Here is a 25252-nt window from a genome sequence, read left to right as displayed (position 1 = left end):
GACTGAACCCATGCTAGGACCCGCTGTTAAATGTTTGGAATGTTACCCTTCTTCACTCCAGTGAATAAGAACCACAGACAGCTTTGTTGCCCAGATGGGGAAATTAAGGCCTACAGAGGGGCGGGGCCTGCAGCCAAGGCCCTGTAGGCAGTCAGGGACAGAGCTGGGGCCTTCTTTGCCTTGTCTCCAATACTGAGCACACAGCTGGGCCTGGGGAGGCAGATGCTATGTAGAAATTTATTGAGTCACCACAGGCCTTTCATTCCCCTTTGCAGCATCCCTCTCTACCTGCCAACATCCTGCATTAGAGAACTTGTGGCTGTGGAGAGCTGGCCAGGGAGGGACGCTGCCCAGCTGCTGCTCTGCTCCTGTCTCCTGTCCCCTCCCCTGGCCATGACAGAGACCCGTGAGCCAGCTGAGACTGGGGGCTACGCCAGCTTGGAAGAAGATGATGAGGACCTCTCTCCAGGTGAGGCAGCCTTAGAGGTGGTGGTGTTGGCTTGAATATCATCCTGGCCTGGGATTGGGGCTCCACTAAGAAATCTTGATGGGGAGTGGCTTCTTGTCTCGCTGGGTATTTTATTCTGATCGGGACTCTCTGCCCTGCTAGGGGATCCCTTCCGGTTGAAACTTCTGGGGGTTGTAGATTGGCTGGGATTGCTCTCCTTGCTGGGAGTTCTAGATCGGCTGTGGTCTCTCTTGCTAGAGATTCTAGGTTGTCTGTGATGCCTCTCTTTTCTGGAGATTCTAGATTGGCTGTGGGACCCCTCTTTTCTGGGAGTTGTAGGTTGGCTGTTCTTGCTTTCCTTGCTGGAGTTTCTAGATCGGTTGTGATCTCTTTCCTTGCTGGAGATTCTAGATTCGATGTGATAGCGCTCTCTTCTGGGAGTTCTAGATTGGCTATGATCTCTTTCCTTGCTGGAGGTTGTAGATCTGCTGTGATCTCTCTCTTTTCTGGGAGTTCTAGATTGGCTGTGATCTCTTTCCTTGCTGGAGGTTCTAGATCGGTTGTGATCTCTCTCTTTTCTGGGAGTTCTATATCGGTTGTGATCTCTTTCCTTGCTGGAGGTTCTAGATTGGTTGTGATAGTGCTCTCTTCTGGGAGTTCTAGATTGGCTATGATCTCTTTCCTTGCTGGAGGTTCTAGATCGGCTGTGATCTCTCTCTTTTCTGGGAGTTCTAGATCGGCTGTGATCTCTTTCCTTGCTGGAGGTTCCAGATTGACTACAGTCTTTCTCCCTGCTGGGAGTTCTAGATGGGCTCTGATCTCTCTCCTTGCTGGGGCCCCTTGACTGGCTGTGACCTTGGTCTCTTCTGGGGGTTCTAGATTGGTTATAATTTTTCCCTTTGCTGCAGTTTCTAGACTGGCTATGTTTTCTCATCTGGCTAGGACTTCCCTTCCGGGTAAGACTTCTTGCCCTACTATGATTTCTCTTCCAACTGTGACTTCTCATCCTGCTATGAGCCCTCTTCTGACTGCAACTTCTTGCCCTTTGAGGTGTTCTAGACCGGCTGTGACTTCGGGTCCTGCTGGGCGTTCTAGACCGGCTGTGACTTCGGGTCCTGGTAGGGGTGCTAGACCAGCTGTGACTGTGGGTCCTGCTGGAGGTACTAGACCAGCTGTGACTTCGGGTCCTGGTGGGGGCACTAGACCGGCTGTGACTTCGGGTCCTGGTGGGGGCGCTAGACCGGCTGTGACTTCGGGTCCTGGTGGAGGCGCTAGACCGGCTGTGACTTCGGGTCCTGGTGGGGGCGCTAGACCGGCTGTGACTTCGGGTCCTGGTGGGGGCGCTAGACCGGCTGTGACTTCGGGTCCTGGTGGGGGCGCTAGACCGGCTGTGACTTCGGGTCCTGGTGGGGGCACTAGACCGGCTGTGATTTCGGGTCCTGCTGGGGATGCTGGACTGACTGTGACTTCGGGTCTTGCAGGGGGCACTACTCTGGTTGTCACTCTTGACTCTGCTAGACACTTCAGGTGGGCTGGAACTCCGTTCCCTGCTAGGGGTGATCATCTGACTGTAACTCTTCACTCTCCTCGATGAGGATGGAGACTGGCTGGAGCGTTTCTCCTTGAAGGGAGTTCTAGTGGAGCTGTAACTCTTTGTTCTACTGGTGGCTACAGCCAGCCTGGAACTCTTCTCCATACCTGAGGCTCCTGGTGGGCTGTGATTCCTCTCTCTGCTCATATTTCTAGGCTGGCTCTCACTCCTTTCCTGGTTGTTGCTTCTAGACTGGCTGTTACTCTTCCCCCGACTCTGTTTTTGCTGGGAAGTAGGAGTTCTCATCCCGCTGGGCATACCTGGTCTGGCACCATGAGTTCTCATCCTCCTGGGAGTGCTGGCCCTGCTGGGTGACCTCTTGGAGCCACGGCTTCCCCTTCTGCCAGGAGTTCTGCCACGGCTGTGTGTTCCCCTCCGCTGGTGGTGTCTTACCCTATTGGCCTTGCTAGATTTGCTGGCTCTGGTGTCGGTGCTGGCCCTGGTGTCAGTGCTAGCTCTGGTGTCGGTGCTGGCCCTGGTGTCGGTGCTGGCCCTGGTGTCGGTGCTGGCTCTGGTGTCGGTGCTGGCCCTGGTGTCGGTGCTGGCCTTGCTGGATGTTCTTGCTCTGCTGCGGGCTTGGGACCTGCTGCTGGGCTGGTTAGAAGGGGTTGGCTTTGTACCTGTCCCTTTGGTAGACTTGGAACTGCTCGGGCTCATGAGCAAGTTGGGGGCTGTCAGTGGCTTGGTGGGCACTGAGGAGCTGTGGGGCACTGCTGATTTGGTGGTCTTCAAGGAGGCGGGAGGCTTGGGAGACGCTGTGGGCATGGAGGGTCCAGTGGACTCCGGAGACATGCTGGGCTTGGAGGATCTTGTAGGTGGAGAAGGCATGGTGGGCACAAGAGGGCTTGTGCTCCTAGAAGTCATGGTGTGCATGAAAGACCTGGTCGCTGTGGACAACGACCTTACTGCCTTTCACAGGCCAACTGCGTGAAGTCATAGTGGGCATTGAAGACCCTGGAGGGTGGGTGCGTGAAGTCAAAGGTTGGAGGATAAAGAGGGATGGGGCTCCAGCCCACGGCCAGAGATATTTCCTCTGTGTTTTGCAGCCATTCAGCAAAGGTTTCCTGAGGCTGACTCATACTCAGCGTCTCTGGGAACACAGAGATGGGTCAGACTTAGGGCCTGCCTTCCAGGAGTCTCCAGACCCTGACAGTGACTGCCCAGCTGGTCAGGATGTGTAGGGGGCAGGGGCAGGGGAAGCCCAGAGGAGAGAGATACCAACCACCTGGGGAGTCAGGGAGGACCTCACAGAGGTGGTGACGTGGGCCTTAAAGGGGAGCAGGAGTTTGCTAGTAGAGAAGGAAAAGGTGCCCCAGGTGGGAGAAGAGCAGAGGCAAGGGCCTGGAGGAGGGAGATGAGGGCCTTGGGGCCACCCTTGTTCATTCGACCCATATGTCCTGTGCTGGGTAGTGTTGGGGACCCCAAGATGAGTCAGACCAGTCCTTGAGGGGGTCCCAGTCTGATGGGAGAGACATACTGGGGCACAGATGGCTACAGCCTCTAGGACTGCCACAAGGGGAGGTGCCGGGCCAGGGGGACCAGGGGTGACTTCATAGAGGAAAGAGCCTGTGCTGGGTCCTGAAGGATGAGTAGGAGGTCATTAGGTGGAAAGAGTGGGGAACAGTGTTTCTGGCAGAGGGACCAGCCCACGCCAAGGCCTCAGGAAACATTTATTAAATGGCAGAGAGAAAGCAAGACAGAGACAGGAACAAGTAAGAGACATTCAGCAAACATTTCTAGTCTCTTCTTCTGGGCTGGGTGATGCCGGGGACCCAGCAATGAGTCACACCAGGCCTGCCCCTGGTCTGGTGGGAAAAGACTATGGACGGGCACAGCCCTGACGGCTTCAGGCTGCGACAGGCGGAGGGCAAAAGGAAGTGACTGGCTCCCTGGGCTGAGGAGATCTGGGATGGCCTCACCCCGGAGGGAGGCCTCCTGTTGGGTCCTCAAGGATGATGGGAAAATCGAGGGCGAAAGGGTCTCAGCAGAGGGAACAGCATGGCCGAAAGCCTTAGAAGAGGTTAGTCAGATTGAACACCAGACTCAGAAATTGTTCTAGATGCTAGGGACGCAGCCATGAGCCAGAGTCCCTGCTTTCAGGGACGGGCAGGAAACACACAAGGAGATGTTGTATATGATAAATTGAAGGGAAACTGAAGCAGTTAGGGGCATACGGAGTGCTAGGGAGGGACTGCTCGTGAGATGGGGTGCCTAGGGTGTCACTGAGAAGGTGACACTTGAGCAGAGACGTGGCAGAGGGCAGGGAGCGAGCCCTCCTGCCTGCAGAAAGGGTGGCGAAGGCCCTGAGGTGGGTGCGTGGCTGGGGTGTTGAGGGGCAGTGAGGAGCCTGGCGTGGCTGGCCCAGTTTTAACGGGATCCCTCTGGGCTGCCCAGGGAAACTGAGGACGGGGGCAGGATGGACGCAGGACAAGGCCGTCACGGTCCTAGGAGGTGCTTTGGCAGGCTTCTGCCACCTTGCCTGAAGAAGCTGGTGTTTCCCACTCTGCCACTGTCATGGAGACTCCCCCATCGCCAACCAGTGCCCCTGTACGCACCCCATACCCACTGCTGCTGTCACTCTTTTCCTGTACATCAACTTCAATTTTTTTTCCTTTTTGTAACCCAAAATTCTCCTAGGCATGTTGTTCATACCCATGAAATCACAGTAATATATTTATATTTATAAATAAGTATTTTAACTCACTTAACTAGATATTTACATGTATATATAAAACCACATGTAATGGGGCCGGCTGGTGGTGTAGTGGTTAAGTTTGCACGCTCCATTCAGGGGCTGGGGTTCGCCAGTTCGGATCCTGGGCGTGAACCTGAGCACCACTTAGCAGGCCATGCTGTGGCAAGCGTCCCACATATAAAGTAGAGGAAGGTGGGTGTGGATGTTAGCTCAGGGCCACTCTTCCTAGGCAAAAAAAAAAAAAAAAAAAGAGGATTGGCAGCGGATGTTAGCTCAGGGCTAATCTTCCTCCAAAAAAAAAAAACCCACATCTGTCAAAGTGCATATATATGTATGTGTTTTAATTTGCTGACATACCTGTTCACATGTTGAAATGTTTGTCCATCTCCCCACAGTGATCTAGCATAGGCCATCACCCACTTTGAGCTTTCCCTGTTAGAGCCGTGTAACTGGAAACGATTGAGCTGCCTAATCTCTCTATGCCTCAGTTTCCCCATTTGTCACTTAGGCATAATAGTACCTCCCTCAAAGTGTTGTTGTAAGGATTAGGTGAGTTAATATATAAGAACAGCAGTGATGCTTCTGTTGTTTTTATTATTCCTGCTCCTACTTGGTCCTCATTAAACCCCTAAGAGGCAGGTCTTGCAAGACATTTGTTTCCTTGACACCTGGATTCTGGGCACCTACTGTGTGCCAGGCACCTATTCCATGCGACGGGGATGCGTCTGTGGGGAAGGGCAGGGCGTGCCCAGGCGACCCTCTCCATAGTGTGGCCTCCATACTGGGAGGGCACCGCCCTCTGTCCTCTGATGTCACTCTCTTTCCCTCCCCGGCTCCAGGCCCCGAGCATTCCTCTGACTCAGAATACACTCTCTCAGAGCCGGACTCCGAAGAGGAAGAAGATGAGGAGGAGGAGGAAGAGGAGACCACTGATGACCCTGAATATGATCCTGGCTACAAGGTGAAGCAGCGCCTGGGCGGGGGCCGGGGCGGTCCGTCCCGCCGGGCCCCCCGTGCAGCCCAGCCCCCGGGCCCCCCAGCCCAGCCCTGCCAGCTCTGTGGCCGCTCGCCCCTTGGGGAGGCCCCGCCAGGCGCCCCACCTTGCCGCCTCTGCTGCCCCGCTACAGCCCCCCAGGAAGCGCCAGCCCCTGAAGGCAGGGCCCTCGGGGAGGAAGAGGAGGAGCCGCCTCGGGCTGGGGAGGGCCGACCAGCCGGGAGGGAGGAGGAGGAGGAGGAAGAGGAGGAGGAGGAGGGCACCTACCACTGCACGGAGTGCGAGGATTCCTTCGCCAGCCTCGGGGAGCTGCATGGGCACTTCATGCTGCATGCCCGGGGGGAGGTGTAGGCAGAGCCCCACGCAGGCAGCTTGGTGGGGGGCGGAGGGAGGAGGGGGCTGAGGAAATCGGGGTGGTCGGCGTTCCGGGGGGGGGGGGGAAGGGGTACCGCCGATCTGTGTCGTCTTAGCAGTAGCTGTGTGGAGGCCAGAATAAAAGCCGAATTCTGTGTGTGTCGGTCCAGTGTGTGTTTGGTGTCCGTATGTGTGTACACTGGAGCGGGTGAGGCATGCGCCTGGGCGTTTATCCCACCATCCACCTGGGCTCCTTGGGGGAGCCTTAGGATGGCTGTTGCTGAGATAATTAGCATTAAGTGCTTGAGTTCAGCGTGGTTTCCACGTATTTGCTCATAGACCCCATCATGCACGGGCTCAAAGATGACAGAGTTTCGTTTCTCACTCACGTAATAGTCCAGGGTGGGTGTCTCAGCTTGGCGGGTAGCCCCTCTCATATGGTGATCTGGGGCGCAGGCCATCCCTTAAGCCTGTGGTCATCCACGTGGTCGTGGCTCAGTGGCCTTGGCCTGGGTCCTGCTGACGGAAGAGGAAAGGGAGCCTGGAGAGGTACACATGTTCCCTCACCAGCCCTGATCAGAGGTGGCACGGAACTGCTTCCATTTACCTTCCTTAACGAGAGTTTAGTCACACGGCCACGGCTCCCTGCAAGGGAGTCTGGGAAAGGTGGTCAGCCAAGTGCCCAGAAAGCAGAAAAGAGTTTGTGGAGGACAGCTAGTGCTCTCTGCCTCTCCCTCGTCATCCAAGAACCTTCACAAAGAGGACTTTAATTATAGTCACAGCTATGCTTCCTGGGCCACCTCCTGGGTGCCAAGTGCCAGTCCAAGAGCTTTATATATTGACTCATAGAAGCTGTGCATCTAGGAACTTACAAAAATAGAATCTTAATTATAATTACAGCTGCCATCTTCCCAGTACTTACAGCGTGCTGCATTTTATTTGCATGAGATCATCAGGTCCTCAGAATAACTGTGAGGTAGGGACTGGGATCCATTAATTCAGTTAACAGATAGCTTTTGAGGACCTGCTGGGTGCTAAGCGTTGCAAAGACACCAGTGGATAAAATAAAATCCTTGTCCTCAGGGAGCTTCCATGGGGGTGGGAAGGGGCCACTGGTGGGGACGGACAGTAAACCAGTAACGTGTAGCAGATGCTGCATGGGGTAAAGGCTGTGAACAGTTCTGGAATGGGGTTTGCAGTTTTACATAGTGTGCTCCTCCCTGAGGAGGTGACAGCACTAAGCCAAGACCTGAAGGAGGGAGGGAGGGAGCCATGCACATCGGTGGGAAGAACGTTCTAGGTGGGAGGAGGCAGGAGCCTGCCTGCCTGTCAGGAAGGCCAGAGTGGCTGGAGCAGAGAGAGGGAGGGAGGGCAGGGCTGGAGGGATGAGGTCAGAGGGGAGCAGAGGGCTAGCTCGTTACAGCCTTGCCGAAACTTTGGCTCTCATTCTGACATGGGAAATACTAACTCACAGAAGTTTGGCACTGAAGCTCCTTTGAAAATAGAAGCCTAATTATAATGCTAGTTACCATTTATTGGGTATTTACCGTGTGCCAAGCCCTGTTCTAAGGCGCTTTACGTGTGTTAACTCATAGAAGCTTGGCAACTAAGAATCTTCGAGAATAGAACCCGAGTTACCGTAATGGCATCATTAAGTCAGCGCTCGCAGTGGACCAGGCCCTGGGCCAAGCACTTTATATGGACAGTCGCATCGGATCCTTATGAGGTAGGGACTGTTATTTATTTACTCATTCATTCAACAACGATTTACTGAGCACCTTCGAGAGGAAGGCCCTGTTCTGGGAGCTGGGAATAGAGCAGTAAACACAGTGAACAAGACTCCCTGCCTTTGTGGAGGTCACATTGTAATGGGGAGACAGACAGATCCGTAATTAGATATTTACGTCAAATGTGTAGAATGTTAGGAGGTAATAAGTGCTGGGGAGGAAGACGGAAGGTGGGTGGGGAAGCTTGTGTGTGTGTATGTGTGAAGCAGTTACAAATAGGGTGGTCAGGAAGGCTTCACTGAGAAGGTGACATCAGAGCCGAGATCTAGAGCAGGGAAAGGAGTGAGCCATGTGGCTGTCTGTGGGAACAGCAAGTGCAAAGGCCCTGAGGCGGGAGTCTGCTTAGGATGTTTGTGAAAGAGCACACGGGGCCACAAGGCTGTTGCTGAGGAAGGCAAGGGGAAGACAGGTGGGAGGGCCAGGTCACATAGGCCATTATACTGGCTTTGGCTTTTCCTCTGAGTTGTCCTCATCATAATCCTTAGAGGCACAGGAGCTATTATCATGGCCACTTTAGAACTGCTACCACTGGGGCACAGAGAGGTTGAATTATCCACTAGAGGTCACACAGAAGCAGAGCCCAGGTTTGATTCCAGACAAGTGGATGCAGGGTGCACATTCTTAGCCACTGAGCCACCCACCAGAAATAGGAGTCTGTGGTCCACAGCCACCATCTGACTTGGAGGAGTGTATTTGGTCTCCACAGTGTTACTGAGGTGTTTTAACCATGTTGGTTACCAGCCTTTAAAAATGGACAGATTTCACATAAAAATGGAGATTTCTGGCTTCTCTTAAAAAATTGTGAGATCTCGATTGCTGAACCCACAATCCCATGGGGCGGTAGTTTGCTGTGCAGGGCCATCCTGTTAATGGGCCATTCTGTCCCACGTGCCCAGTCCCCACCGTCTTGGATCTGGACCCCACACACCCTGCTTGCTTCACTGATTTATGGTACCTACGTGGCCCCAAAGAGTATTTGCATTTTGATACCTGTTACAGTATCTTAGACCAGAGCATCTTTGAAAACCCACACTTTTCATCCTAGAAGCTCAGAATCTCAGAACCTGCCATTTATCCCCCACCTTGAACTGAGACTTTCAAAACCACTCTAGCTTACCCTCACTGAATCTCAGAATTGTCAAAGCAGAAGGTCATTGAGACAACATGGATGGATTTGATTTCCTGGGGCAGCATGCCTGAGCCCCCTTCTGCCCTAAGACAGGGCTTTCTCAGCACAGATGGAGAGAATTAGCCTTTCATCAGCAAAAACTCCCAAGGATCACGAGCGACCGGGAACCAGGAGACCTGCTCTGCTCCCAGTGGGCCCATTCGGTTCCTTAGGGCCCCATCAGGATGTGGAAGCCAAGCTGGGAATCCCACAGAGAGGATTTTGTACAGGGAATTGGTCACACCGCTGTTAGAAGGCTGAAAGCTCAAAGGTGGAAGAGAGGTAACCGAGAAATCAGTGTGTACAAGAAGCTCCCACCTCCAGGACTGGGATACAAAAAGATTACCAGAACCCGTAGGAGCTCGGAGGGCAGGCTGCACGCGGCTGGAGCAGGGACCAGTGACAGGGTGCCACACAGCTGGTGCCCAGACCTCAAGAGGGACCTGGTGCCTTCTGCTGGGAGAACAGAGCAGTACTAGAGCCCGAGCTGCTGCTGGAGGGCTGCTAGCCGGAGCCCAAAGCAAGGTGAGTCTTCCTGCCTGCCCTCTGCCCACACCTCTCATGGGCAGAACTTAAGGAAGCCAGCTCTCAAGGGGGTCGGGGAAGCATAATGTGGAAAGGCCAGCGTCACAGAGCAGTGTGGAAGGGCTGGAGGCTGACAGACACTAAGGGTATTTTTTGAGCCTCATGGTAAGCGCTGTCCCAGGTGCTGGGGATGAAGCAGTGAGGGAGACGGGACACGCCCTCGGGAGCTTGCATTCCAGCGTAAGGACACGGATAATGATATAAACAAAAGTTGGGTAATTCCACGTGTTGAAGAGTGCTAGGAAGAAATTCAGTCAGGGTAAAGGTTGGAGGTGCTACGTTCGCCAAGCAGGTCGAGGAAGGCCTCTCGGAGGAGGTGGCACGTGTTGAGACAGCCTTGCAAAGTTCTGGGTAAGAGTACTCCAGGCAGAGGGAACAGTGAGTACAAAGGCCCTGAGGCAGAAGCCAGCCTGGCCTGTGTGGCGGGAGTGTTGTGAAGAAGACAGAGCAGGGAGGGAGTTGAGGTTCTTAGTGGGCTGGGACCCAGTCACTGTGGAGTCTTGCGGGCCTGGATAAGGTCTTTGGACCTTATTTATGGGATGCCAGTGGAGGGTGTTAAAGGAGGAGGGATGTAAGCTGATTTACATCCACACAGGGGGTGGTCTGTAGTAGAGACTGGAGAGGGGCAGTGGTGGTAGCAGGGGGAACAGTTAGGACAGGAGGGCTGGGGTGAGAAGTAGTCTGCTCAGGAATTTAGAAGTAGACTGCACAGTTTACCAAGGCAATGGTGGTTGTGGTGGGGTAGGGGGCTGCAGGAGTCACGGTGACCCATTTTAAGTTTGAGATTCCCATTCATCATCCAAGTGGCTGTGTCTCGTGGGGAGGTCTGGGGTTTGGGCTGAAGATAAAGATTTGGAAGTCACCAGTGATGCTATTTAAAGTCTTGGGAATCTGTGAAATCTGGAGAGTGCAGAGAGAACAGGAAGCCACAGCTGTACTCGGGCGGGCTGCTGTGTACCTTGGGGGAGGATGTGGGATTAGATCCTTAGGTTTGGGTTTGATGGGGCCCCTGCGGGAGTGGTGTGAAACATCTGGCTCAGAAACTTCTGGGCTTTCACCAGGTGCCAGAGGAAATATGTGGCTTTGGTGAAGCTGGTATCTTGGAAAAACTTGTTGGCCAACCTCTTCCAAACCAGTTTCCCCATAAATCACCCCAGCAAAGAGATCCAGGTTAGATCCCTGCCCCAAATCCTACACCCCGCCCACCCCCCTCCCACACACACACTACTCCTGCTAGACTCCTGCTAGAGGTGGTATTTCCAGGCGGGAATCCCTGCTTCCAGGCTGAGAGTAGGTTGTATGTCTAAAGTTAGACGAGGGGTCGGCAAACTTTTACCGTAAAGGGCCAGATGGGAACTATTTTAGGCTTTGTGGGCCATACGGTCTCTGTTGGAACTACTCAAGTCTGCTGTTCTGTGCGCAGCCACAGACAATACATAAATGAACAAGCGTGACTGTGTTGCAGTAAAACTATTTGCAAAACCAGGAGACAGGCTGGATACGGCCCTAGTGTGCTGACCTTTGCCTTAGGCTGTAAGTTCCGCTGCATGTGACGGAGACCCAAAACTATGGTGGCTTAAATGAGACAGAGGTTTATTTCTCTCTTACAAGACAGTGTGGAAGTGGATGTTCTGGGGCTGATATGATTGATGGCTTTGCTCCATCATGTCCACCAGGGACCCAGGCTCCTGCTCTTATTGCTCTGCCATCACACGTGTTGCTGTCATGGTCCAAATGGCTAGATACCGTGTCCACATTCCAGGCAGGAAGGTGGAGGAAAGGCATGTCCCTTTCTGAAGCTTGAGGACTCTACCCAGGAATTTGGCCGGAACTCAGTCTCATGGCCACATCTAGCTGCAAGGGGCTCTGGGAAATGTAGTCGTTGTAGCCACCATGTGCCTAGCTAAAAAAAGGGAAACAGCTATCAGTCTCTGCCACATCCATCTCACCTGTGGGCTTTAAAAACACCCCTCAGGGGCCAGCCCCGTGGCTGAGTGGTTAAGTTCGCGTGCTCTGCTTCCGCGGCCCAGGGTTTCACCGGTTCAGATTCTGGGTGTGGATGTGGCACTGCTCATCAAGCCATGCTGAGGTGGCATCCCACATAGCACAACCAGAAGGACCTACAACTAGAATATACAACTATGTAGTGGGGGTCTTTGGGGAGAAGAAGAAATAAAGAAGATTGGCAACAGATGTTAGCTCAGGTGCCAATCTTTTAAAAAAAATTTTTTTTTTTTTTGAGGAAGATTAGCCCTGAGCTAACATCTGCCACCAATCCTCCTCTTTTTGCTGAGGAAGCCTGACCCTGAGCTAACATCCGTGCCCATCTTCCTCTACTTTATATGTGGGATGGCTGCCACAGCATGGCTTCACAAGTGGTGCCATGTCCACACCTGGGATCTGAACCAGCGAATCCCGGGCCTCCAAAGCAGAACGTGCAAACTTAACCACTGCGCCACCAGGCCGGCCCCTAAAAAAAATTTTTTTTAATAAAAATAAATTTTAAAAAATCCCTCAGTTCAAATAGAGTCTATGGTTACTGTATGCAGGGCATCAACCACTGTCTCTAGGCTTAGGGCAGGTAATGCAAGGGAGTAAAACTGGCCCACCTGGGCCTTTCAAGAGCTGAAAATAGGATCTGAATGGGAAATCTTCCAGTGTTGGCCACATACAACAGGAAACAGAAGGTATCTCTGTTTGATTCCAAACCAGTTTCCCCACAGGGCCAGGCCAGCTCTGCCCTGAGCTCCCCCTCCCCGTGCCCTTCTTATGTTCTCTGGGAAGTCCTGCTCAAAAGCCAGAGTTCCTTGTTTAGACATTTTAATATAGACCTGTTCTGTTTTCAGATACTATTTCTGTTAGTTTATTCATGCCATCTTTCCTACGCATATAAAAAATATCCCATGGCCAGAACGGTACATAAACTTATCTAAATGGGCAATAAATTATCTGGGGCGGGGAGCAGTGGCGGCAAACCCATCCACTGCCACGGCCCCTCCTTGAGTGGGAAAGGCTGGCGGGTGGGGGCGGGGGGACAAGAACTGGAATTGCAACCCCCACATGACTCAGAGGACAGCTCCCAACTTTGCAGCCCCATCCCCAAAGGCCCAAGTTGCTCCACATCTGGAACCCATCTGCGGGCATTACAGGCCAGCAACACCTCACCTTCCCTGTCCCCATTCAGGCACCAATCCAGGGCAATTTGCTCCTATAGCCCATGGCATCCATCTGGGAAGAAATAAAGGTGATTACACAATCTGTAGCTAGTTGTGATTTCAAAATATTTAATTGGGAATGAGGGACATACAAATAACAATTTTCCCTATCTTGCTCATTCTTTTTTTAAACAAAAGATCTCACTATTGTCTGATTACACTGTTTCCCTGAAAGCCTTTGTGTCCTCCAAAGACTGAAGCTCTAAATAAGCATCTCGTGGGTCCTATTTCTCAGGAGCCCTTTGCCTTTCCAGGGAGGGGAGCAAATCCCTCCAAGGCTCCCAGCCCATATCAGAGGAGGGTCCTACCAGCCACAGAGCCCCCACTGCCCTGGGGAGTGCTGAAGCTGCACTCAGAGCTCCCCCCGGGCATGCCGGATGTAGTGTTGATGCAGCCCAGCTTCCTGGGCAAAGTCCTGGCCACACTCAGTGCAGGCGAAGGGGCCAGGAGGGGTGCTGGCCTCGTGCGCCTGGCGGTGCCGCCTCAGGGAAGCGGCCAGCCCAAAGGTCTTGCCACAGTCAGGACAAGGGAAGGTGGGCTGGCTAGTCGTCGGCGCAGCCGGTGGGGAGGGCCTGGTGGCTGGACCATGGCTGCGCTGGTGGGTGATCAGGGCCTTGGAGGAGGGGAAGGAGCGGGCACAGGTGAAGCAGACGAAGAGGGCCCCCTGCAGCTTCTGGGCCACGAAGTCCGCTGGGTGCTCCCGCTTCATGTGACGCTCCTGGAACTTGGAATCGGCGAAGGTGATGAGGCAGCGGGTGCACTGTGGGGCCCCCAGGTGGCCTGAGGGACGTGGGGAGAGGTCGGGGGAGGCCAGCAGGAGTCTCCAGGAACCTCTCCCAAGCCCCGGAATCATGCCAACAATGAACATTCAGTGCTCACTACGTGCCAGGTTCTATGCCAGGGCTGGACAGCAAGCAGTACAGGCAGACTCCTATTGGACCTTTTTATGGATGAGCAGACTGAGGCTCAACAAGGTTAGGCAACTTGCCCACAGTGATGATGCCAGGAAATGAAAATGTTGGAGTCCAGACTGGAACCCAGGGAGTCTGCCCTTCCGACAGAGTCCTGTGATTAGAGCACAGCCCCTGGGCCCAGGCTGCCTGGAATTGAGGAGTCCAGCTCTCCTACTTCCTGGGCAAGTCCAACAGTTTCCTCATCTGGAAAATGGGGTAATAACCATCTCAGTATCTACCTCATAGGGTTGTAGGAAGGAGTAAATGAATGAATTTTCTTATATATATAAAGTGCTTAAAACAGTGCTACACAATGGTTTGCAATTATTACTATGGAGAAAGAAAAGCAGCAGGACAGCCGGGAGCTGGCCTCTGTGTTCTCCTGTTGAACATAAACAGTTTCACGGAACATCATCGGAGCAGGCCACGCCATGACTGAGATGAATCAAGACAACAGGACCATGCCATAATCACGTCTGAACACAGACACAACTGTGAATGTTGTCCAAACGCCCCCCATCCTGGCTAATAGGAGTGCCTGCTGCTGCTTTACCACAGTTTGCACTTTGCTTGGTTCTGCCCTCCTTCTAAGAGATTAAGATACCAACCATGCAACTACCGCTGCTTCCTGGCAGCAGCCAATCCAGAGCAAAATCCCTCTTCCTTGACCCCGCCCCAAATCACCTACCAAAAGCCCAAGTCCTCTAAGTCCTTCCTAACCCTCTGTTACTGAGATGCCCCACAGTACCCCATCGTGTGTGTTCTTCCTCAGTGCAATGAGCAATAAACCCAACTTGTTCAACTGCGGGTGTGTTCCTGGTGGTCTCTGGCTGGAGGGCGTTGACACTGGCTCCAATTGTTACAAATACTTAACTTCTGTTTGCCACAGTTCCCTCTTCTGAAAGTGATAACCTATTTCACAGGGTCTGTTAGGAGGACTGAATGGGATAATGAATGTTAAGCTCTTAGAAGGCGTCTAGCACATAATAAGCATTCAGTAGAAGCTGTTGCTATTATTATAGGTCAAACTAGCGACCTTCATTAACATCAAGCTTTCCCCTTTTTTTGCTGATAATCCCCTTAACAGCCCTGTGAGATGAGCAATAGCAACCCCTTTTGACAGATAGGGAAACTGAGGCCCAAGTCACACTGGAAAGTCTGGGGCAGAGTTGGGACTGGAACCTCAGGGCTCCTCTCACGGTCTCTGCCCTTTCCCAGCCATATCTCCCGAAGCCTCTCCGGATGCCACTCTGTCCCTCTGAAATGCATCCCACTCATGCTTACGTGGACAGAGTGGGTACATCTGAGCATAATGAGGGTGACGGTGGGGAGTGGCACCTCCTGGTAGGGCAGCTCCCCAACAGGCAAGTCCCTGCGACGCCTTGGACGTTGAAATGCTATCGAAATCTTCACATCAGCTTCTGCACCCCACCCTCCTCTGGCCAGCAGTACTCACAGATGTCGCCTCTTGGACTGCCAGGACTCCTCTCCTTGGACGAATCCTGCTGCTCCATGAGCTCTTCAGAGTGCGGGTCCTCCATGGTGACTGGTACCCCTCTGGTCAAGAGAGGAGAATGCATGATAGAATAGTAAATCAACGGAAGTCGCTCGACTGTCACCAGCCATAGAGGGCCCGCTAATCCTATGACCTTTGACACAGAGGTTCTCCTTGCCAGCCTTGGACCCCCACGAGATACCATCTCCTTGAACTCTAACCTGATGGAGCTCCCTCCAGAGAAGCTTCAACCCTCCCTAAAGATTCGACTCCCCAGGTTTGTGACTCCCCTTAGAGCCTTGTCACCTCTGTGAGACCTATGACCTACATCAAACTAACTCCCAGCACTCAGAGCGCGGGACCCTTGATCTTTGACACCAGCCTCATTCCCGTCTCTCCCACGTGTTTTGAGGCAGGTAGTGTTACCCACGCTTTAGCCCGCCCCCACCCGGGAGACATCCTTCCCTGACATCCCGTAACTCCTGTCCCACCCACAACCCCCCGCCTCCCACGCGCGCTCTCAGCCGCTGTGTCCCGCTGCCCCAAGCACTGCCCTCGGCTCCCTCCTCCCGAGGCGCGTAGCCCAGGCCTCTGCTTTTTCTCCAGACAGCACACGGGTGCCTTTCGTGGCGCCTGTCAGTCGCTCGTCACAGCGCCACCACCCGGAGGGAAGCCAGGTAGGGCCCACCGAGTCTCAAAGTCCAGGTGGTTTTCACGCCCTTTCGCCTGATGAGCTTCTCGGAACCGAGATCCTGGATTGCCATGCGGCAATGAGGCAGTCGGGCCAGCCCGGTCCTCAAAAATAACGGGAGGGGTCCTTCTCTGTACTGGGACGCGTTATGATGACGTTGCAAGCCACCCGTGCCGTACAGACCTAAGCTTCTCGCGCAGGTGTGGCTCGGCGCTCCTGGCGCGCAGGCGCTTTGGCTCCCTCATTGTTTTAGGCTCTGCGGCAGTCGGAGCTGGAGAGCGAGCACGCTTCGGCCGTTCTGCGCAGGCGCCGCGAAGGGCTGTGTCCCCGAGTTCACGCTCCCAGAACACACCCCTTCCTAAGAGGAGTGACGTCAAGTTAGAGTCCCCGGAACGTGCCTGGACATCCCCAAATCCCCGCGCTCTGCCCTCTTCGGCCTCCGTCCGCCGGACCCCAGGGGCGGGGCTTCTCAGCGGCTGACCGGCCGCCGTCGCCGCGCTCTCCGGTGTGCCGCCTGTTGGCTCGGTTAGTGATTTGGGAGGGAGGAGGGAGGGTGAAAACATCTGTGCCCCTGAGGCAGGAGGGGGCTGGAGGCCGAATTTCTCAGTTTTCGGAGCAGAAAGAGAAACACATCCAGAAAGCGAGCAGACAGGATCCTGGGTCCCTGGGGAATAGGGTCTGGGCGCCAGATTTGTAGGTCCCTGGGAGTGACGCCCGAGAATGGAAGAAGGGAACAGGGTGGAAGACTGAAGGCTGAGGCGACTAGAAAAGATGAAGGCTGGGGGCTCGCTGACCCGAGGCTTCCCCACCCCTTGCTTTTCAGCCATGCCTCCGCCGCGGGGTGACGTGACCGCCTTGTTCCTGGGGCCTCCGGGCTCGGGAAAGTCCCCTCTGATCGCAGCGCTGTGCGACAAAGATGTGGAGATGGTCGAAATCCCCGACGGACGGCCGGACTCCGGGATCCCCAGCCTGCGAGCTGCGGGCCCAGGCCTCTTCCTGGGCGAGCTGAGCTGCCCACCTGCAGCGCCGGGGCCCTGGGCGGCCGAGGCCGACGTGCTGGTACTGGTGCTGCCCGGCCCCGAGGGGAATGGGGAGCCCCTGGCCCCCGCGCTGGCCGAGGCAGCGCGGGCCGCCCTGGCCCGAGGGACCCCGCTGCTGGCTGTGCGGAACCTCCGTCCGGGGGACTCCCAGAATGAAGCCCAGGCCCGGGATCAGACCGCGGCCCTGCTGGCCAGCGCGGGGTTGGGAGCCGCGGCTCTCTTCGTGCTGCCGGCGGACTGCGGCAGCAGAGACGGCTGCGAGGAGCTCGAGCGCCTGCGGGCGGCGCTGCGGAGCCAGGCGGAGGCGCTGCAGAGGTGAGCGCAGATTCTCTGGGTGGGTTGGGGAGGCCTGGGCCTTTAGTCTAGACCTCACACCCCTAACGGGCTCTTTGAGATCCGCGAGACCCCTCCCCCAGTGAGTTTGGGGCCAGCCTTATCCAGATATCTGCCTGAGGCCCTGCTCCCTCATCCAGGTCGCTCCTGCCCCTCTGGGCAGGTTTTGAGGTCAGAGAGGTTCCACCCACAAGTTTGACCCTTTTCTGTCATCTAAGCCCAGCCTCAGCCAAGGGTCTGCTGAAGATCCCAAGCCGTCATCCAGTTCCTGCCTTCTGCGAGGTCACAAGCGCCCCTCCCGCGCCCCTCCCTAGCCAGAATTCGAAGGGAGGCGGGGACCTATTGCCCAAATACTGCCCCGAGGCGAAAGCTTGAAGGAAGGCTCAGTGTCATCACACAAGCTTGTGATCCCCGTGAAAATTTTACCCGAAGGCTTTCGAGTCTTCTCCGTCCCTCCTTCCATCAGCTTGGTTCTCAATCAACCGTGCTCTCAGTGAGCTTTGTTATTTCTGGGCGCCCTCCTCCACCTCCTTTCTCTAACCCCTTCTCACTTCTGTGCCCACTTGCTGACTACCTCCTGAATTGTCTCCCCCGACCCGGAGCTGCCTCGTTTTGTAGATGTCAAAAATGAGGCTCAGAGAGAGGCAGCCTCCCCTCCAGGTCCACTGCTCATCTTTTCTCCTTAGCCGTAGCCCCTTGGTAAGGACTAGTAGATGAGGCTTCTCCCCTCACCGGCCCTTGCTCCCCTCCTCGCCCTAGTCTCAGGAAGGAGCGCCCTTCGTGACCTCTCCCATGTCGACTTTCGGTTAGTCCACGGTACAGTCGCGATTGTGTCTTTGCTCCCAGCCCCACCCCCTGCGAGTTTTGCCCCGCTCAGCCCAGCCTTTTCTTAACCCTGCAGGTCCCTCGGAAAAGCCCCGCCCCAAAGGCTGTATCCGAGAGAAGTCTGAGCAGGGTTCCCATTTTTATCAACTCCCCTCCCCCACAATCCCTGCTTTAAGTCCTGGTTTCTGTTTGCTGTGCCGTCACTCTGCCTCCTCCCTTTCCTGCTCCGGCCTTCCTCGGGGATTTTTCGGAAAGCTCTGCCCTTGTCGTCGTAACCCAGTCCAGCCCCTCTTCTGCCCTTGACCCCATCCCTCCCTGTCCCCGCAGGCTCCTGCCACCGGCTCAGGATGGCTTCGAGGTGCTGGGCGCAGCAGAGCTGGAGGCTGTGCGCGAGGCCTTCGAGACGGGTGGCCTGGAGGCCGTGCTGTCGTGGGTTCGCGCGGGCCTGGAGCGACTGGGCAGTGCACGGCTGGACCTGGCGGTGGCCGGCACAGCTGACGTGGGCCTGGTGCTGGACATGCTCCTCGGTTTGGATGCCGGCGACCCAGGTGCGGTGCCTGCTACGGCTCCCGCGGAGCCCACGCCTTACCCGGCCCCAGAGCGCCCCAATGTGGTGTTCTGGACCGTTCCTCTGGGCTCTGCGGGCACTGTGGCCGCCCCCCACCCAACCCACTACGACGCCCTCATCCTTGTCACCTCTGGGGCCCCCACGGAGAAGGACTGGGCCCAGGTCCGGCCCTTGGTGCTACCAGATGCGCCGCTGGTCTGCGTGCGAACAGACGGCGAGGGCGAGGATCCAGAGTCTCTGGAAGAGGAGGAACAGGCGGAGAAGCCCAGCGGCCAGAGCTTAGAGAACGCAGGCGGAGGGGGGTTGGAGAATGCAAGTAGTGAGGGAGGAGAGAAACTTGGCCCTGGATCGCAGAAAGCAGGCAACGGGGAAGGGTCAGAGAAAGCAGGCCGCGAGAGTTCGCAGGAGGTTGGCGTCGGCGTGAAGAAATCGGGCGGTGGGGACTCGGAGCGGGCGGCCGCCTTGAGCCCAGAGGACGAGACGTGGGAGGTGCTGGAGGAAGCGCCGCCGCCGGTGTTCCCGCTGCGCCCGGGCGGCCTCCCCGGGCTCTGCGCGTGGCTGCGGCGCGCGCTGCCTCCGGCGCAGGCGGGGGCGCTGCTGCTAGCGCTGCCGCCCGCGTCTCCCGGCGCGGCCCGAACCAAGGCGGCGGCGCTGCGGGCCGGGGCGTGGCGGCCGGCGCTGCTGGCTAGCCTGGCGGCGGCGGCGGCGCCCATCCCGGGGCTAGGCTGGGCGTGCGACGTGGCGCTGCTGCGGGGTCAGCTGGCGGAGTGGCGGCGGGCGCTGGGGCTCGAACCGGCGGCGCTGGCACGACGCGAGCGCGCGCTGGGCCTGGCACCCGGGGAGCTGGCCGCGCGCACGCGCTTCCCCGGGCCGGTGACGCGCGCCGAAGTGGAGGCGAGGCTGGGCGCCTGGGCGGGCGAGGGCACGGCTGGGGGCGCGGCGCTGGGCGCGCTCTCCTTCCTGTGGCCCGCGGGCGGCGCAGCGGCCACCGGCGGCCTGGGCTACCGCGCGGCGCACGGCGTCCTGCTGCAGGCACTCGACGAGATGCTGGCCGACGCCGAGGCCGTGCTGGCGCCCCATGCGCCCGCGCACTGAGGAGTGGGACGAAAGCCGGGGCTTCTGGGGGCGCCGGGGGCTCCAAGTCCTGGTTAGAGGGAGGGGGGCTGAGGGTCCAGACTCTGGCATGGGACGTCTGGGCCTCTGAGATAACAGCGGGGGGCCACCACGCGGAGTTCTGGATGCTCGAGGGGGAAGAGGGCTCTGACTACTGGTTGGGATGTGTGACTTTCAGTTACCCGGATTCCTGGGTCCTGAAGGGGAATAGAGTCTGGGGACCACGGAGCATGATGCCCAGACTTGTATCCTGAGGGAGTTGAGGGGTGGACTCCTAGAAGGGGGATATCTTCGTCTCCAAGGGAGTAGAAACTGGGGCTATTGGAGGTCTAGTCTTGCATGGGGAGAGGGAGTGGCAGCTCTGATTCCTGATGAAGGGGTGTCTCCATCACACTGGGGATCCCAGTGTGGAGAACGGGGTCTGAGTACCCTAGGGAGCTGGGACTCTTGGGCTTCTGAGTCACAAAGGGATATAGAGTCTAGGTTTCCTGGGGAAAATGGCCTGTACCTCAAATGGCCAGTTCCTCAAGAGGCAGGGGGCTTTGAATCGTCACTGGGGGGAGGGGTGGTCTCTGGGGTCTCAGACTCCTGGCTCTCAGGAGGGCTGTGGACCTTGGTTCCTAATTCCTAGGTGGTGGGAGGGCTACATCTAGAGGAGGGAACAGAGCTGGAGACCAATTGGTCCCTCTTGGTCTAATATTTGCTTCTTGGGGGGTGCCTGGTGACCCAGACTCCTTTCCCAGCTGTTGTGGGGAGGATGGTCCCACAAAAATGAGGGGAGGAGGCAAGAGGGGTGTGGTGGGCTCTGAGGAAAGCCAGAGACCAGGAATGAGGCCTGGGTATGGAAGGGGAGGAAGCCATACCTCGGAGGAATCTCCCACACACCCCTAAGGGATGTGGATCCTGGCAACTGCCTCTCTCTGAGTTTGCCCCGGAGGGGATATGACTACCCCATTTTGTAGGTGCTGAGCAATTCACCGGCTCTCTGGGGATTCTGTTCCTCTGTCACTCTCTCCTTTAGGGGTTTCTATCTTTTTTTGGTCTTGGTTTCTTCTATCATTAAACCTTAACCCTTTCTGGCCTTGGTATTTGGCACACCTGCCTTTCTGGAAGAGCAGCCATATTGCTGCCCTAATTCAGACGTTTCTGTGTTGGCTACCTCAGGTATCCCTAAGAGGCCCCGCCTTGGAGTACCCAGCACCCACAGAACATCAGGGCAGTGTTCCAGACCGTGGGAATGTGCCATGAGTGAGGCAAAGACAGAAACCACAGTGCTTGGAATGTTGTAGGCTGCCAGCTACATGCAGAGGAGAAGCCACAGGTCACAGAATTCTTCAATGTCAAAAACAGAAAGCGGGGACCTGAGGGGCCATCCAGTAGAATCTCTTTTATGATAGATGCGGAGAGCAAAGCCAGGAGAGGGCGGGCTCTAGATCCAGCAGCACACAGCAAGGCCCTGTGTGGTCTGGCCTCTGCCTGTTCTCATTCTCTGCCCCACCTCATCCTCCAACCAGCTTGACAGATCTTCCTTCTGATGCTTGACTGTGCCATCTTGGGTCCTGCCTCAGGGCCTTTGCACTTGCTGTTCTTTTTGCCTAGAATGCCTGGCTCTGTCCTGTCAGTTAGGTCTCAGCTCAACTGTCCCCTCAGAGAGGTCTTCCCCACCGCTTTTACTGAAGTAGCTCACACACCCCATCATTCATCTCAGTCGGTTAATTTTCCTGATAGCAATTATTACTATAGAAAATCACCTTATTTATTTATTTATTTGTTTATCAGTTATTATCCCTTGCCTGTCTTGTTCCCTGCTGTACCCCCAGCACCTAGAATAGTGCTTGATAAGTGCTTAATAAGCACAACAGGTGCTTATTAAATAGTATTTTAATTCATTTGTCAATGGCAGAACCAGGTCTGAAATGTAGATTGCCAGCCTCTTGCCACCAGACAGGGGAAAGAAGCGAGATGGGGAGAAACAAACCTCTCATGGGAGAGAAAGCCCTTGTCTGAGGTCAGGGGACCTGGGAAGCAAGCACAGCTTTGCCACTGTCACTCTGGGTGACTTGGACCAGTGCCTTATTTTCCCATCTGTGAAATGAAAGGGCTGGATGAGAACCACACGTGTATCCAAGATCCTCTTTCCTCCAACAGCTGAAGACCAGGGTCACCAATCTGAGGGGCAGACGCTTGAGGGATGGTACCCCCGTCTCCAGCTTGAATTCCCACCAGTGGCCCAATTTGTCCCATCAAAGGCGAGAGGCCCATTGCTCTGTACCGAATGGCTCCAGCATTGGCCCCCGAGCTCTTGCAGCCTTAGGGTAATGTTGTTCATCTGGATCTGTGATACTCAGTACAGCACCGTCTCCCCTCTCCTCAATCTAGCCTTCAGGCCTTCCCATCAAGCGTGCCAGAGCGGGAGAGCCACCGAGCGGCACTGTCCAGTCGAAACAGAATGCAAGCCACATATGTGATTTTAAATTTTCTTGTAGCCACATTAAAAAAGTAAAAGGAAACAGGTGAAACGAATTATCATATGTTTTACTTAACCCAATATATCCGAAATATTATCATTTGAACATGTCATCAATGTAGAGAAGTGTTAATGAGATATGTTGCATTCTTTGATGCTAAGTCTTTGAAATCTGGTGTGTATTTTATACTTACAGCCCATCGCAATTCAGATGGTAAATTTTCATCAGAAATACTTGACCTCTATTTAGATTTCCTAAAATTCATATTTGGAGAAGGAGATTCATATACCCAAGTTGTCCCAATTATATTGAATAGTTTTCCGATAACTGAGATGAGTATCAATTTTTAAGCTAATTAAAAGTAAAATGTAAAATGCACTTTCCCAGTTGCACTAGCCACATTTCAAGGGCTCAGGAGCCAAAAGTGGTGAGTGGCTATAGCACTGGACAGCACAGACCTAGAACATTTCCATTGTCACAGGAAATCCTATTAGCACAGCTCTAGCCTCACACAGTCCTTCTACTGACCTTGGGAGTGACCTTGGGTGAGGCACTCCGCAGATGGCATCTACCTCACAGGGTAATTGTGAGAACATGGTGTGTGTGCAAATATACATGCATTCCCCCTCACACGTCAGCATGCTGGAACCCCTCCTGAGAAGGCTGGTGCACTGGGAGCTCAAAGGTTAGCCTCCTTGCCCTTGCCCCCATGCCCTCAGCCCCTGGCAGCACCCAGGCGACTCTAGTCTGGGCACCTTCTGTCTCACCTGCATGCCTTTGCTCACAGAGTGCCCTCCTCTATTTCTGCTACTTTGACGCCATCTCTGGTTTGGTCCTGCGTGACGTCTCTGCCCTCACGCCAATGGCGATCGTGCCAGAGGTGGTATCTGAGAAAGCAAGACCCACTTTTGTTTGCATGGCTCTGTCCATTGGGGAGTGCTGATTGTGTTTATGTAGTTATAGGCCAGCACTCTTGGGTGTCACGTCTACTTTTTGGGGTGGTTGCCTTTTAAATCGTGACTTTCAGTGGGATTGAATTTTAGGCTTTGTGGAAGCATAAAGTTGCCAGTGAGGCATCTGTCTCTGGGAGCATCCAAGCAGAAAAGACTAAGACTCCCTTGTGCACTGACCGCTGTCTGCCGTCAGGGTGTGAATATGTGGCACCTCAAGGCTGGAAGACCCTCGAAGGCAAGAATTCAAAGAAGCGTATGATGAATCTTAGCATTGCCATCGCTAGAAGCAGAATAGACACAAAAAACTCAAGTAGATGAGACAGTCTCATCACCTTAGCTGAGTTTCGTACACTTCTGGGTAACGATGGAGGGACTTGTGTCCACTGGAGTGGGGAACCATGAAGGGCAAATCAAGGGTGTGGTTGGCCTGTGGTGCTTCCTGGAGGAGTGAATAAAAATGAGTAGAAATCCCATTGTGTGTTTGTTCTTTGGGGATTTGAAAGGAAAAAAAGATACTTGGGATTCGACTGGAGCTGGAAGCCTGGACTCCTGGGTCTGAGGGAGGAGCGGCCAAGGGTGGGGACTCTTGGGTTGTGGGAGAGGAAGGATGATGGGGGTCTATACAGGAAAGACTCCTTGGGCTGGAATTGAGGGACTCTGAGTTTTTCCACCCTGGGAGGGGGCATGGACCAGGGACTGTTTAGACCTTGCGGGCTTGTGATGGTAAAGCATCTTAGCTCTGGAACCAGCCTGGCCCATTGATGCCACCAATTTGTTCAGCTTCTCTGTAGCCACGTCCTTGGATAGTGCCTTCTCATCCTAACTCCAGACTTGGCCATGTGATTTGCTGGGCCACTGGGACAAGAACAAACATGATGCAGAGGCTTGGAAAGTGCCCGTGCCTTGGGGCTTCCTCTCTAGCTGCCCTTGGGGTCCCTGCCACCACTGCCATGTCAAGAAGTCCTGGCTAACCTGCTGAGTAATAAGAGATGTGGCCCAGTTGGCCGTGACGCCCCAACCCACAGCCAGCCAACCCTCTGAAACAGAGCTGCCTAATGGACAGAGAGCTGAACCCAGCAGGGACCAGGAGAACTACCCAGCTAATCCCAGACCAAATTGCCAACCCGTAGAATCCTGAGCTAAATGATAACTAAGACAGGCGTGTTCCCTCTCTCTGTGATGTGGTATCTTTCTCCCCCTCAACACGACCCAATAAATCTCAAATCTCAATCTCTGCCACTTTTTCACTGTGCAACTCCAATGTGACATCCCTTCTCTGAGCCTCCGATTCTTCTGAAAACCTGTGATAATAATAGTGCTGATCACATGGAGTTGTTGTGAAGATAAAATGAAAAACAGCCCCTCGGAGGTCATGGTGGCCATTTGTGCTGTTTATGAAACATGTCCATGTCAGGGCAGGATTGCATGTCCTGGGCCCCGTATGCTTTGGTGGGGCCGTGTGAGTGGTCCCATCCAATGAGTTGTGTCAAGTCACTTCTGGGTAGCAGCGTTTAATCACCTATGTGAGACTTCCCTGTGCACAAAAATTGGCAGCGTTCAAGTGTGGCTGCTCTGTCTGTTATGGAATGTTAGCACACCTGACTTCATCAGGGACCTTAAATACAGTTGGCCTCTGTGCTCCTGTGATCTCTCATGAGAAGAACATTAGCCAGGAGCCACTGATCGCAGAAGATTGTGGAATCCCATGGAGGAGAACTGGAATCCTCTTCCCAAACTGGAGCCAAACCAGCCAATAAACAGCCAGAAGCAGACCCACCCACAAACCCCTAGAAGGAAAAATGCTTGTTGTTACAAGTCTCAGTTTGGGGATGGTTTGTTACACAGTGTTACTGCAGCATTAGCTGACTAATGCAACTTTGTCATTTTAAACCACTGAGATTAGGGGCTTTGTTACCGTAGCATAATCTAGTCTGTCTTGATTGGTGATGATGTTTAGCACCTGCCAACTAATGGCC

At 54.7% G+C, this 25252-nt stretch overlaps 3 protein-coding genes across 7 annotated transcripts; 2 read left to right on the top strand and 1 right to left on the bottom strand.

Annotated features, from left to right (window-relative positions):
* Positions 1 to 334: 334 nt before the first annotated feature.
* ZNF428 (zinc finger protein 428) lies at positions 335 to 6251 on the top strand. The gene is made up of 2 exons (XM_070632817.1): positions 335 to 469; positions 5574 to 6251. The coding sequence occupies exons 1-2, from the start codon at positions 394 to 396 to the stop codon at positions 6077 to 6079; spliced, it is 582 nt and encodes a 193-aa protein (XP_070488918.1). The 5' UTR covers positions 335 to 393; the 3' UTR covers positions 6080 to 6251.
* Positions 6252 to 12886: 6635 nt separating this feature from the next.
* ZNF576 (zinc finger protein 576) lies at positions 12887 to 16363 on the bottom strand. 5 transcript variants are annotated; one of them, XM_070632802.1, is made up of 3 exons: positions 16160 to 16363; positions 15247 to 15347; positions 12887 to 13617 (listed from the first exon to the last, which is right to left on the bottom strand). In XM_070632802.1, exons 1-3 carry the CDS (start codon positions 16219 to 16221, stop codon positions 13190 to 13192), a joined length of 591 nt encoding a protein of 196 aa, XP_070488903.1. In that variant the 5' UTR covers positions 16222 to 16363; the 3' UTR covers positions 12887 to 13189. The 5 variants fall into 5 exon arrangements, 4 of the variants coding, with proteins under 4 accessions (XP_070488903.1, XP_070488905.1, XP_008518285.2 ...); XM_070632804.1 differs by lacking the exon at positions 16160 to 16363 and adding an exon at positions 15948 to 16079; XM_008520063.2 differs by lacking the exon at positions 16160 to 16363 and adding an exon at positions 15839 to 15979.
* Positions 16364 to 16366: 3 nt separating this feature from the next.
* Positions 16367 to 23749, top strand: IRGQ (immunity related GTPase Q). Its single transcript, XM_070632801.1, has 3 exons — positions 16367 to 16501; positions 16800 to 17331; positions 18502 to 23749. The coding sequence occupies exons 2-3, from the start codon at positions 16802 to 16804 to the stop codon at positions 19835 to 19837; spliced, it is 1866 nt and encodes a 621-aa protein (XP_070488902.1). The 5' UTR covers positions 16367 to 16501; positions 16800 to 16801; the 3' UTR covers positions 19838 to 23749.
* Positions 23750 to 25252: the final 1503 nt, after the last annotated feature.

Source organism: Equus przewalskii, chromosome 9, assembly GCF_037783145.1.
Source record: "Equus przewalskii isolate Varuska chromosome 9, EquPr2, whole genome shotgun sequence".
NCBI classification, from domain to species: Eukaryota; Metazoa; Chordata; class Mammalia; order Perissodactyla; family Equidae; genus Equus; species Equus przewalskii.
This window is presented reverse-complemented; position numbering and strand designations above follow the sequence as displayed.

Excerpts from the sequence above, each read along its gene's own strand:
- ZNF428 (XM_070632817.1), top strand. The coding sequence starts at position 394 with ATGACAGAGACCCGTGAGCCAGCTGAGACTGGGGGCTACGCCAGCTTG. Across the intron at positions 470-5,573 it reads TGATGAGGACCTCTCTCCAG|GCCCCGAGCATTCCTCTGAC; the intron begins GTGAGGCAGCCT and ends CCCCGGCTCCAG.
- ZNF576 (XM_008520062.2), bottom strand. The coding sequence starts at position 15,490 with ATGGTATCTCGTGGGGGTCCAAGGCTGGCAAGGAGAACCTCTGTGTCA. Across the intron at positions 13,618-15,246 it reads CAGTCCAAGAGGCGACATCT|GCCACCTGGGGGCCCCACAG; the intron begins GTGAGTACTGCT and ends CACGTCCCTCAG.
- IRGQ (XM_070632801.1), top strand. The coding sequence starts at position 16,802 with ATGCCTCCGCCGCGGGGTGACGTGACCGCCTTGTTCCTGGGGCCTCCG. Across the intron at positions 17,332-18,501 it reads CAGGCGGAGGCGCTGCAGAG|GCTCCTGCCACCGGCTCAGG; the intron begins GTGAGCGCAGAT and ends CTGTCCCCGCAG.